The sequence below is a fragment of the Dendrobates tinctorius genome, unplaced genomic scaffold, assembly GCF_039654945.1.
Source record: "Dendrobates tinctorius isolate UK_male_01 unplaced genomic scaffold, ASM3965494v1 ptg000209l, whole genome shotgun sequence".
Classification (NCBI taxonomy): domain Eukaryota; kingdom Metazoa; phylum Chordata; class Amphibia; order Anura; family Dendrobatidae; genus Dendrobates; species Dendrobates tinctorius.
The window spans coordinates 10,147,609-10,161,056 of record NW_027361876.1 but is presented as its reverse complement, the minus strand read 5'-3'; the positions used below and the strand labels follow the sequence as shown (position 1 = coordinate 10,161,056).

The window sequence follows — 13,448 nt, the reverse complement described above, 5'->3', positions numbered from 1 at the left end:
TATAGTGGAAAATTGTCCCTGAAACCGTCACAGAACTTCTAGTGGTAATATTTCCAATGACAACATCCATCTTCGCCAGTAACTTGCTCTTCTCTCCAACCTGCACTTTCTTCTCTACAACCTGTCAAAGAAGGGCTGTAGGAACATGCTATATCTAGTTTTCCAGTAGCCAATCCCGTTCGGAAGGCCACAAGGGTCAATTTTAAAAACCGGATCCGGCGTAATCCGTCGAAAAACGGATAGAAAAACGGATAGAAAAACGGATGAACCGGATGAGACGGATCCGGTTTTGTCTGTCAAGAACAAGATGGATCCGGCAGAAAACCGCATCCGGCACTTCAGGTTTTACAAAACATTTGCCGGATCCGGCATTCCAGCACGACACCGGATCGCGCCTGACGCCGAAAACCTGATGTGTGAAAGTAGCCTAACAGTGTTTCTTTTAGGATAGGTTCCCTTTAAAGGTGTCGGCAATGCTGAGAAATAAAGGCAGATATTTATCATTCATGCAGTACCATCAGAGTCAAAGATGCATCAGATTGGCTCCAAATATCTGCAGCAGACCTGATTGTGGGTGTAAAGTGAAAAAAATGTGGAAAAGTTCAAGAGGTATGCTTTTTCAAGTTACTGTATGTATATAAATAATTGCTAACATAAACCTTGTAGCCAGGCATTATTAAGTTACCAGTCAAAAAGTTATAAAAAAAAATAATTGAAGATGTTTATTTTAAATAAAATAAACCTTTCAACATTTCCAGGCCCATTCATACGAATTTTATAGTTAGGGTACACATGTCTGTGTCATGTGACATGATAATTAAATAAGTATTTTGGTAGTCCAACTCATAAAGTGGTATTGTAAATACTAGATGGGAAAAAAGTCAAAAGGATTATGAAGCCAGTCTAAAATAGATTTAAAAGAAAAGTACACCAGCTTCATCAGGTTCTTCTATTGAGTTTTCAATAAAAACACATTGCACTAAATGGGAAAATGTTGAACAAGTCATTGACATACTGTATAGCTGAGCCAACCCTATATAGACTTAATTTTTTAACAAACTTTTCCATGTTAAAGTTCTCAAGTAGCTCACAAGCATTTTCTACATTATCTACAGCGATAAACATCAATGTATTGAATCATTAAATGGCCTAAAGCATTACACCTGTTTCCATATCATTATTCAATAGACTTACTTCAGGTGATTCTCCATATCCTTTACTATAAAGTAATTAAAAAAAATGACTTACTTTTAATCTTGTTGTGATCAAGATAGAGACGCTCCAGATGACCATTAACATTGGGCACGGCTGTTAGTGCATTGTATGACAGCTGCAAGTCTAATATGGAGGACACATTAAACACATTTGCTGGGATGCCCGTGTCTGACAACTTGTTGTAGTTTAGCCTAATGAAAGAGATTTTTGGTACTTTATTAAAGTACCCATTAGGTATGGACTCAATATTGTTGTTGTCTAAATACAATTGCACAGTATTAGAAGGAAGGCCTGACGGCATTTTCTTTAGGGTATTTTTGGCAATGTTGAGCTGCACCAGGTTTTTAAGTCCTGCAAATGCATCGGCTTGGAAAGAACCATCTGTAAGCTTATTCTGGTGTAAATCCAGTAAAGTGAGGTTTTCTAAACCACTAAAAACACCTTTGGGAATCTTAGAGATTTTATTTCTTGCCATACGAAGTTGTTCCAAGCTGTTTGGCAATGGTGAAGGTACTCCATCTAAAGCATTGTCCTCTAGAAATAGGTAAAGTAAGCTCTTCATAGCTCCAAAGACATTATTTTTAATACCTTCACTTGTGATATTATTTTTGTTTAGATTGATCCACCTAAGTTCTGTAGCATTGGAAAATTTCTTCCTATCAAGTGTCTCAATTTCATTATTTTGCAGATACAAATACCAAATTCTTGATGGGATGGGAGGAACTTCTTTCAAGCCTTTGTTTTCACAATATAAAGCACGTGGGAAGCTACTGGGACACGTGCATTCTTTTGGACAGTCGTTGGAAAGCAGATAGGAAGGTTCCAGGTCAAAATAGTCATAAACTTGACTTTCAGCAACAGTAAAGATGGCCAGAAAAAGTATCAAAGTTCTACAAATAATATGTTTCTCCATTGTCCACCCTGAAAATGGATGATGGAAAATGTTTATTTACAATGATGACAATGACAGTCTCCAAGTCTGTAATAACTATTCCAGCTTCTAAAATTTCCATCCTGAAGTCATTGTTTGATTGCATGTAGGCCTCTCTTTATATGTTTGTGACTTTGCTGTGCAAAATGTCTACAGTGTATTGTGAACATTAAACCCCTTACAGAGGACCAGATGTTTTAGTCTTTACATCAGTCAGCTAGAATGAACTCACATCATCTATTTTTTTTTTCCACAGTCCCTAATGGTTTACAATACAAAGCTCTTTAGTGTTGTAGATTTCCATGAATTTGTGCAACGTTTGGGGAGGAGAATTAGTCTAATGGGAACACAGACAAAATGGATTAACTTGGTTAAACCAGGTATGATTTCTCAAAAGTATTAGAGTTATTATGACTTTCCATTCTGCAGCATGAAAGTTCATCTGGATAGCATTTTCAATAAATATGGTATGCTCTAGTTTAAAGGATCAAAGGGCATTCAAACAGCTGTTTCTTGTGTATGGCTCTGAAAACCTGGAAAGACTATGAGAATCTTTGCCCCCAAGCTATGTGAATAACCTTAGCCAAATTATCTGTTGTCATATCTGAGAGCACACTGTTCCACTTAAAATGTAATTAATAAAATAATATCTACACTTAAATACTTTAATTAGATATATATACTTTGAACTATTGTATCTTTAAAAACACAAATATTATCCATCTATTAAATATATGTGTATATATATATAGAGAGAGAGATAGATTATGTATTAAAGGTATCACAGTTAAAAGTAGTATGTATCAAATTTCTAGACAACCTATATAACTAAAAATACAAATGCAATCTTTAGCCATTAGTCAAATATATAAGTAAAGACTAACATCTTTCATCTATGACTTTAACTTTCTTTAAATGATGCTCAAATTCACAATTAGCATATAAGTGTATCTGTTATATAAATTCTGCATCTCTATTAAACATCAACATCTCAGCAAGTGACTTTCACGACCAGTGTCAGGTGAGTGACACTTCTACATTTCATTTCACATTACAAATTTTTTTTAAACCTGGACTCTCTCTAAAAACGCTATAGATAAAATCAGAGCAAACATCAGCTATGATGCCTAAAATAATTAGGAATCTTATCGTACTGGATAGTGTTGCAAAAGATTTACCTTGTGGAATCTAGAGGTTCTTCCTCCCTCTAGCTGATGCCTCTTAGGATTCACCTTAAAGTGGGGAACTCTTGGCTCTTAGCAGAATGTTTTGATCCTGGTCTTTGAGGTTTAACTGCCTCTTACATCAACTCTACTCTTGTTACACTCACAAGAAACTTCTTAGATTACTTGTATAATTGAAGCATAGCCATCAGCCATTGTTCCTAACCAGCTGCTGTGTTGGGCTTACCTCTTGTTTCCTGACGTTTCAGTCCTTTTGTGTGGCTTTCTGGTCAGACTATGAAAGAAAGTAAAATGCCTAAGTTTATGAATGCTGACTGTCTAATATATATGCACCAGTGACTACAACAGTTAACCCATAAAGCAACCTTAGACATTTCAGCTCCTACAGGGGCATGCTAGACTCTTAACTAAATTGATGCAGAGAACCCAAATTGCACATTGTGGACTGTCACCATTTTATATTACTTATAATGACCAGCTTTTTTTTTCTTCCAAATAATAAATAATGTACTATAATGAAAAATAATATAAATATTCACTATACTTGAAGTACTTTGGTATATTATTTTCATAGTTATCAAAATCATATTCCCCTTTATTTTGTAGCAGACAGCCAAACACAATGCACTGCTATCCTATACTATAGTATAGGCTCCACATTAGTTCCACAACAAGCACCAAGAAAGCTAAATAAAATTCCAAAATAAAAAACTAACTGCTGTTATTGAAATCAATCGCCAACAGTATCCCATTTCACATTTATGCACTGAAAATATTAGACGTTGTGTCTAGTCTAAATCTGATTTCTGTTTCTTTTTAATAGGACTGCTTGGAGATTGTTTGATTGCCATTAACAATTTCAAAATTTATGAAAAATGCAAACCGTCCTACTAATATTTGTTGATAAAATGAAATGGAAGAGGTTGACCTAGACTTTTAAATTGACGGCCTATTCTTAAGATAGACCATCAAGAGACTTCTGATCATGGGGATGCAGCACCTGATACCCTCGCCAATCACTTGTTCCCATCTGAAGATAGCACACCTCCAAGAACTCCATAGTGGAGTCTGCTGTTTGTAACTAAGCTGCGACCCTCTATTGCATGATGGTTTCTCTAACCTGTATGGCTGTCAGCGTGAGCCTATTCCACAGGTACTGTCCTTTTCACAGTCAGCCCCAGGCTCCTGTTCCACTGCCGTGCCTTCAGGTGTTCAATGTCGCTCAGGAACTTGCAGTCCCCTGTACTTCCAGATTTGACGGTCAGAACATACAGCTCCTGCCCACCCAGGACTCTGGCGTCCTTTTCTCTCTATTAGCGCTTCACTCTGGGGTCTGCTATATGCAGTTTTTAGCTTCCCCGGAGCCTCTTCTCTCTGCTCCTGTCCTTCCCCTCCTCACAGATCAGCTTCCCGTCCTCAAATCCCTCACTAACCGTCCTGTCATCAGCTCCACTGCTCCCGTCTCCATGACAACCCCTTTTGCTTTCTCTCAGCTCACTATTTGCTGACTCACTAACCCCATCTGCTGGCCAGAATTTATAAGTCAACTCCCCTTTCTGACCTGCAGTGGAATTGTAATGTAATCTGTTACCTGGCATGGGGGTCCCCTCCTGCCTCCAGGCATGACTTTAGCCATTAGAGGGAGAAAATGTCACTGTGACAACCGGACTCTGGGGTGTCACATTAAGTCTGCAGACAGCTTCATATCACCAGCACAAAATAACAACGTAGTTTACGGCGGGCTGTGTCACTTTCAGCAGCAGAAAAAAATACTTTTTTAATGTGTGTTAGGTCTGCAGACAGCTTCATGTCACCTCCACAAAGTTCAACATGGAATATGGCAGGCTGCATCACATTTGGTAACAGAATTTTTTTTTTTTTTTTTAATGAGCATGAGCTATGCACACTGTGGAATTTCACCGCCACTAAATAACAAGGTGAGATGTGTCATGGTGAATTAACTAGCAATTGTCCCCAAAAAATATTTCTTCATGTACAACATCTCAAATCACAGAACTATGTCACTACAGCACTAAATTACAAAGTGGAATATGGCATGCTGTTTCACATTTAGCTAGTGGAAAATAGATTTAGAACGCCATGCTCGTGCAATGAGCACAATAAAAGCAGTGCACAACACACTTGAATGACATGTGCCCTGCTGTCTTTGTCTGTGGACCTCAGTAATGGCAAAAAAAAAAAATAGCTGGAATGTCAATTTCACAGCCATACAGGACACTATCTAAATAAACTATATGAGTACAACAACTTAGCTAACTAGCTAAAATCTAGCTGCTAACACTGCTAGAATCAGGAGCAGCCTATCTGCGCTGTTACAGTGTCAAAATGGCACTAAAACAAAATGTCCTCTCATTATATGGAGAGGGACATGTGATTTCTGCAGCCGCTGACACAAGCCGTTGTTTCAGGACATTGTGGTTGTTTCCTGCGCCATGATTGGCTAGCCGCAGTGTGCACACATAAAGTAAGGGAAAAAATACAAAATTACTGTTTACAATAAAGCAGCGCCTTTGAGCTCTGCAAACCCCCTCCCCTCATCAAACACGTGCCTCACGCTCATGATACACCACCATTATCACCATTATCATTGCAAAAGTGCTGAAAATACTTTAGTGTCAGCAGAAATATTTTCCCCGCACTTTTTACCAAGTGTTTTGGATTTTTCTCAATTTTTATAAAATTTTGCTCGGTCAGTATTTTACATGCGTAATACGGATGACAGACCCCTAAACAGTGCTCCGTATGTCATCCGTAAGCAAGGTGTGGTCGCGTATTTTGCGCATGTCAGCATCCGTATGCAATCCGTATGGCATCCGTATGGCGAGATTTTCTCGCAGGCTTGCAAAATGGACATATAATGGAGCCCTATGACAGTTTTAATAAAGAAATGAAAGAATAGATATAGACACATAGAAAGCATATACAGTGTATATATATATATATATATATATATATATATATATATAATTCTTTGTGTCTATATCTATTCTTTCGTTTCTTTATTAAACCTGTCAGTGTGAGTTTACTGTATACGGCACTGAATTGCCGGCTTTGCTAAGAGACACCTGGTGCGTATTTCTCGCAAGTCACACGTGTGGTCCGTGTGTAATCCGTATTTTTTGCGCACCCATAGACTTGCATTGGCGTACTACGGGCGTAGTACGCTGACAATCGCAGCATGCTGCGAGTGGCACGGAGCGTAGGATACTGAGGAGAAATATACGGCTGGTGCGAGTGACCCCATAGAAAATCATTTGTCCATGTCTAATGCGTGCTTTTTGCGCCTCTCACTATCCCGTATTCCTTGCCAGTGTGACCCCGGCCTTACACTACTTAACCCCTTCAGTCAACACTGCAAAAAAAGTAGCAAAAACTATGCTTTTCATCATACCGCCGAACAAAAAGTGGAATAAAACACAATCAAAAAGTCGAATATAAATAAAAGTGGTATAGCTGAAAACAACATCTTGTTTCTCAAAAAACAAGATACCATACAGCACTATCAGCGGAGGAATAAAAAAATTTATAGCTCTCAGAATACAGCGATGCAAAAATAATTCTTTCTTTAAACAGTTTTTATTGTCTAAAAGCGGCAAAATATAAATAAAATTTATAAATGTGCTATCGCTGTAATCATAGTGACCCGAAGAATACTGTAATGCTGTCACTTTAATCACATGGTATATGACATAAAAAACCCCAACAGTTCCTGAATTGTTGTTTTTGTTTTTCTGCATCCCAAAAATGGGAATGGAAAGTGATCTTCCAGACACCCTGCCCACGGAGGCGGCTTAAAGGGGTGTTACACAGAAAAGCACTGTCAACTACAGTTCTGTGCATCTCTGAAAAAAGGACAATGCTGAACAGAGGCCACATAGAGTTCAGAGTAACTCTGCTGCCTCATTATAGTGAATAGCTCCCTCAGAGGTCTCATCTGAATCACATTATTTAGAGTTATAAATGAAAATCCCAATGTAAGTATTTCGCGAAAAGCAAAGAATAAATGTGATCCAAAATATTATGCGAAATGTTTCCAAAAAGCTTCAACTTAATCCACTGCAAAAGAAGGTCTCCACTCAGGTCCATCATCTGTCAATGGAGATATAGAGGGCTTCCATGTCACTGGTAGAATAAAGCCCCTAGAAAACTGCTATGGCTCCTCCCCTCTAAAAGAAATCCAGTGAATTTTGTGCTCAGAAATCCAAAGCCCAGTTCTCTCCTAAGCCCCACAATGTGACTAAACCACAATTATCATCCACATGTTTGGTATTTCTGTAGCAATGAGAGTCCACTTAATTTACAGGGTCCATGTCTCTCTAAGCATGAGCTGGGCACAATGTGTGTGCACTACAATATGTGGTAAATACAATGTACGGATATTACATTGGCAATTTAAAATTTTCACTCACCAACATCCATTACAGCATGTTTCTGGAGTACATCCATGGAGTTAAAATTGTCACTACACTTGTATATAAAATTCCAGAGGGGTGTAATTTTCCAAATGGGGTCACTTGAGTGGGGAGTCCACAAACTATTCTAAGTTAATTTGTTTACCAAGAGTCAAATAGGGCTACTTCCCACTCATTTCTCATTATGTGGCTGAGCAGTGCTGTACAGCCACGCATGGGGTATCGAAATGTTCAAAAGAAATTGAGTGACAAATTTTAGTGACATTTTTACCCATTTTCCCATGTGAAAAATGTCAAATCTGTTGCTAAAAAAACATTTTTTTGTAAAAATGTATTTTATGTATTTTTCTTTTTCTTCTCTTCCAGTGCTATAAAATTCTGTGACACACCCTTGATGTCAATATGATCACTGCACCTTTAGATTAATTTATTGAGAAGTGTAGTTTGCAAAATGGGGTCAATTATGGCAGGTTCTGCTGTGCTCATTCCAAAGGAGCTCTTCCAGTGGCTCATGGCTAGAGATGGGCAAACCCGAACAGAAATATTTGGTGTTCATACTGGACAGTGACTGTTTGGGCCTGAATGTCAAAGATGGACTTTATGCTGAAGTGTTTGGGTAAGTCCATGGTTACGTCAAGTGGGGGGACGGAGAGAAAGAGAGAGGGAGGGAAAGGAGAGAGGAGGATAATGAGAGGGTGGGCGGGAGAGATTTTTTTTCTTTTCTTACCAGTTCGTGTAATTATATTTTCAATAGGATGCAGGTTCTGGAGGAAATTTGGGTACTGTTCTGGTACCTAAACTGAGCTTTCTAAAAAGATTGGGTCAAGTACCACAATTCAAACTTCGACCAGTCCCCCCATCCCTAATTATGGCACCTGCAAACCATAACAGAAAAATGTGTACTACCATATGGCATGCCTTCCCTTCTGAGCTTTCCACTGTGCCTGAAAAGTAGATACCGATTATGTGTAGTGTGGTATAGTAACCACTGAGTCCGCTAGGGGGCGCTGTGTGGATGTCTCAGGAGAAAGGATGAATGGCAGAATACTGAATGGCCGTTATGTATCCCAAAGTGGGTGGCTTTGGGATGGAGACTTATGTGTTGTTCAGCAATGATATTGCTGAGGTGTTTCAATGTGTAAGGGAGAAGTCTCCAGGTAACTAGAGAGATGGGCGACCCTGGTTACCTACAAACCCACCCAGGGGGTGTGTTTAAAGCGCTGTTAGAAAGAGTGTGTAAATGCTTGAAGGACCTGTGATGAGGTCAGAGTCATGTGACCCGGTCTGCGTGGCTATGAACCATATAATGTGGCCAGGGTAGGTCACAGGTGGTGAATGCTTGGACCCGGTTGGTCCAGTGTGGAAGGTCCCGCTGAGATGGGGCTTCCTGCCTGACACCACATGTGGACGCTGTGAGTAATGGCTGCAAGTGCCTGAGAGTTCCCTGGAGGGAATGAATGTCTGCAGTATGGAGAAGCAGCCATGAGAGAACCCTGACGGGGTGAGATATAACTGTGAGGCTGAAAAGCCTGCGCATTGGACATTGCTAACAGAGTGAAGCTCTGTCATGGACGCTATGCTATTTATATATTTCTGGTCATGGTTTATGATGTTTAATAAACGGCATGGACTATACTGGTTTACAGAAAACCTGTGCTGGATCTGATTTTGTGGCTGCCAAGCGAGTGAGCCCCTACTTAAATGACAGCGCTGCCTGTTATGAGTTCATTTTCTCCTTCACCTCTGATGTCTGATGAACTCCCTCTGCTGGTGAAAGGAGGTAGTGAAATTGATCTGGATGGGAAGAACCTGTTATCTGAACAGGTGGAGTGTGATTGGACATCCGGAATTTCTGAGTGGATATAAGGCAGCCGACGCCCTGCAGGGTTGCTGGTGATCCTTTCTGCTCTGAGCTCTGGCATCCAGTTTAGTTCCTGTCTACTAAAAGCTAAGTTTTTGCTCTGCTATTTTTCCATGAGATTTTGTCTGTTTACTTAGTGTTTGTGTTCAGCCTGCCCTGGTTGGGACGGGCTGAACTCCATTTTTGTCTCTGATCAGTTGATCTCTTTGCTCTGTCTTCAGAATATACCTGAGTGCTGATATAGTGATTTTGAAGTCTAGTGACTTCAGGGCCTTTTCTATCAGACGTGTTGGACATTATTTTTGGCAGGGTTTTGCGGATTGCAGCCAACATCTTTTCTGTCCTATCTAGTTAGTTGGGCCCCATCGTTTGCTCAGCCTGTCTTTCTGTCTGTGTTTGTGTTTTCATCTGTTTTTCACCGACAATACATGTTGGGGGCTGTCTATTGCTTTGGGGTCTGCTCTGGAGCAGTTTAGATTTCCCCTTTCTTTCTTTAGGCTTATTTAGCTCTCCAGCTGTGAGGAGGGTCTAGGGCACCGTAGGAACCCCCCACAGCTACTGTTAGTTGTGGTGAATAGGATCAGGGGTCTGCAATCCACTAGCTACCAACCTCTCCGGTTTTCTGGACTTAGCTTGTGTTTTTGTTTTTTCCTCCTCCGGTGACTCATTCATAACAGAATCACCAGCCATACCGCAGATTCTAGGGTACTCAATAGCAGGAAAGAATTGTAAAAAAAAAAAAAAAAAAAAAGTGTCAGAATTTTTTTTTTGTGTATATTTTTTCCTCTATTTCTCTGAGGCTGTAGGGGGAATTTTTTCTCAATGGAGATTAAGCAATTGCCTGATCGTGTGGAGCAGCTCACTGCTGAAGTGTGGGGAATTTCCGCCTATCTTCCTATCTTGCTCATTCACATGCTGCTGAACCAAATATCCCTACTCCTGATGTGTTTTTTGGGGATCGGTCTAAGTTTTTGAATTTTAAGAATAATTGCCTATTTAAGAATAGGTTAAAATTGTCATCTTTTTGCTGCACGGCGATCCCCAGGATTGGGCGTTTTCTTTGAAACCTGATCTAACTAATGTGAACGCATTTTTTCAAGCCTTGGGGTTGTTGTATGATGAACCTAATGCTATTGATCAGGCTGAAAAGGCCCTTTTGGCATTGAGCCAGGGTCAGGATTCTGCAGAGTTGTACTGTCAAAAATTCCAAAAGTGGGCGGTCCTTACTACCTGGAATGATGGTGCCTTGGCAGCTCTCTTTTGGAAGGGTTTGTCAGAAACCGTAAAAGATACTAAGGTGGGATTTCCTGTTCCCTCTGGTCTTGACGATTCTATGTCATTAGCCATTCAGGTTGATCGGCATTTGCGTGAACGCAAAACTGCACGAGAGGTGTTGCCACCTGTTGAACAAAGGTCTGAACCTAAGCAATGTGATAGAGTTTTGTCTAGGGCGCAACATCAGGAGTTCAGAAGGCGTAATAAGCTGTTTTTTTTGTGGAGATGCCGCTCATATTATTTCTGTCTGCCCTAAACGAGAGAAACATTTTGCACACACATTTGCTGTGGGTGGTGTTCAACCTAAGTTTCTTCTGGCAATTACTCTGATCTGCTCCCTGTCCACATTTTCCGCTAAGGCTTTTGTCGATTCGGGAGCAGCTCTGAACCTGATGGACTTGGATTTTGCTAAACGTTGTGGGTTTCCTAAGACACCTCTGCGGACGCCTATCCCTTTGAGGGGTATTGATGCTACTCCTTTGGCGAAGAATAAACCTCAGTTTTGGACCCAGGTGGTAATGCGGGTCGCCCCAGACCATCAAGAAAATTGCAGATTTTTGGTGTTGCATAATTTGCATGATACCATTGTTCTGGGGTTTCCCTGGTTGCAAATCCATAATCCAGTTTTGGATTGGAAATCTTTGTCTGTGGTGAGTTGGGGTTGTCCGTGTGCCCTTAGTCACGCTCCTGTTTTCTCCACCTCTCCCCAGTCGCATGATGTTCCTGACTATTTGGCTGATTTTTATGATGTATTTAGTGAAAATGAGTCTGCGTCTTTGCCTCCTCATAGGAGTTATGACTGTGCAATTGAGCTGAGCCCTGGGTGTAAATTTCCCAAGGGTCGACTTTTCAATTTATCTGTACCCGAGCACGAGGCTATGCGATCCTATATTTAGGAGTCATTGGAGAAGGGTCATATTAGACCATCCTCTTCAACCTTAGGTGCTGGGTTTTTTTTCGTGGCCAAGAAAGATGGATCATTAAGACCTTGTATTGATTATCATTCCCTCAACAAAATTACTGTTAAATATCAGTATCCGTTACCCCTGATTTCTGATCTATTCTCCAGAGTTAAAGGTGTTTGCTGGTTTACCAAGCTTGACCTCAGGGGGGTGTATAATCTTATTCGCATTAAGCATGGGGATGAATGGAAGACGGCGTTTAATACTCCAGAGGGACATTTTGAGTACCTGGTGATGCCTTTTGGGCTCACTAATGCCCCTTCTGTCTTCCAGTGCTTCATGAATGATATTTTCCGAGACTTTGTTGATACATTTTTGATCATCTATCTGGATGATATTTTGATCTCTTCCAAGGATTGGGACTCTCATGTGGAACATGTTCAGACTGTGTTCCGGATTTTGAGGGAGAATTCCCTGTATGTCAAGGGATCGAAATGCCTTTTTGGGGTACAGAGGATTTCATTTTTGGGATTTATTTTGTCTCCGTCAACTATTGAAATGGACCCGGCCAAGGTACAGGCCATTTATGATTGGGTTCAGCCCACTTCTATGAAGGCCCTCCAGAAGTTTTTAGGTTTTGCTAATTTTTATAGTAAATTTATAGCTAATTTTTCTGGTATTGCCAAACCATTGACTGATTTGACTAAGCAGGGTGCTGATGTGCTGAATTGGTCTCCGGAGGCTGTTTCTTCCTTTCAGGAGCTGAAGCGAAGGTTCACTTCTGCTCCGGTTTTGCGGCAACCTGATGTCTCACTCCCATTTCAGGTGGAGGTGAACGCTTCTGAGATTGGTGCAGGAGCTGTTTAGTCCCAAAAAGATCCTGTAACATCTAAAATGAATCCCTGTGCATTCTTTTCCTGAAAGTTCTCCCCATCCGAACGTAACTATGATGTGGGGAATCGGGAACTGTTAGCCATGAAATGGGCATTTGAGGAGTGGAGACATTGGTTGGAGGGAGCTAAACATCAAGTCGTGGTCCTTACTGACCACAAGAATTTGATTTACCTGGAGTCGGCCAAACGCTTGAATACTAGACAGGCTAGGTGGGCCTTGTTTTTCACACGTTTTGATTTTGTGGTCTCTTTTCTTCCGGGCATTAAGAATGTCAAGGCAGACGCCCTCTCTAGGAGTTTCTTTGCTGATTCTCCTATTGTGACCAAGCCTGCTACCATATTAGGTGAGGGGGTAGTTCTTTCTGCCATCTTGCCCGATTTGAGACGTGCTCTGGAAGAGTTTCAGAAGGACAAACCTGAGCATTGTCCCATTGGAAAATTGTATGTTCCTGACAGGTGGAGGAAGAGAGTAATGTCTGAAGTTCATTGCTCTGCATTGGCTGGTCATCCAGGTATTTTTGGTACTAGAGATCTGGTGAGTCGGTCTTTTTGGTGGCCCATCTTGTCTCGTGATGTCAGGAATTTTGTGCAGTCCTGTGGGACTTGCTCCCAGTCTAAACCTTGTTCTCGCTCTAGTGGGTTGTTGATGCCTTTGCCGTTGCCCAGGAGGCCATGGACCCATATTTCAATGGATTTTAGCTCTGATATGCCTGTCTCTCAGAGAATGACTGTTATTTGGGTGATTTGTGATAGA

At 40.7% G+C, this 13,448-nt stretch overlaps 1 protein-coding gene and 1 long non-coding RNA gene across 3 annotated transcripts in view; one reads left to right on the top strand and one right to left on the bottom strand.

The window, feature by feature from the left end:
• Positions 1 to 2,040, top strand: part of LOC141058119 (uncharacterized) — a 157,669-nt gene extending 155,629 nt beyond the window's left edge. The window contains exon 3 of the long non-coding RNA XR_012222103.1: positions 1,904 to 2,040. This is a non-coding gene — a long non-coding RNA (uncharacterized lncRNA). The remainder of the gene's footprint in view (positions 1 to 1,903) is intronic.
• KERA (keratocan) overlaps positions 1 to 3,416 on the bottom strand; it is a 70,877-nt gene extending 67,461 nt beyond the window's left edge. Inside the window, exons 1-2 of one of the 2 annotated variants that reach the window (XM_073554280.1) lie at positions 3,325 to 3,416; positions 1,249 to 2,136 (exon numbers count right to left, since the gene is read on the bottom strand). In XM_073554280.1, the coding sequence (XP_073410381.1) occupies positions 1,249 to 2,128 (880 nt within the window). In that variant the 5' untranslated portion in view covers positions 2,129 to 2,136; positions 3,325 to 3,416. Of the gene's footprint in view, positions 1 to 1,248; positions 2,469 to 3,324 lie in introns of those variants that run through there. The other variant, XM_073554279.1, reaches the window with a different exon arrangement.
• Positions 3,417 to 13,448: the final 10,032 nt, after the last annotated feature.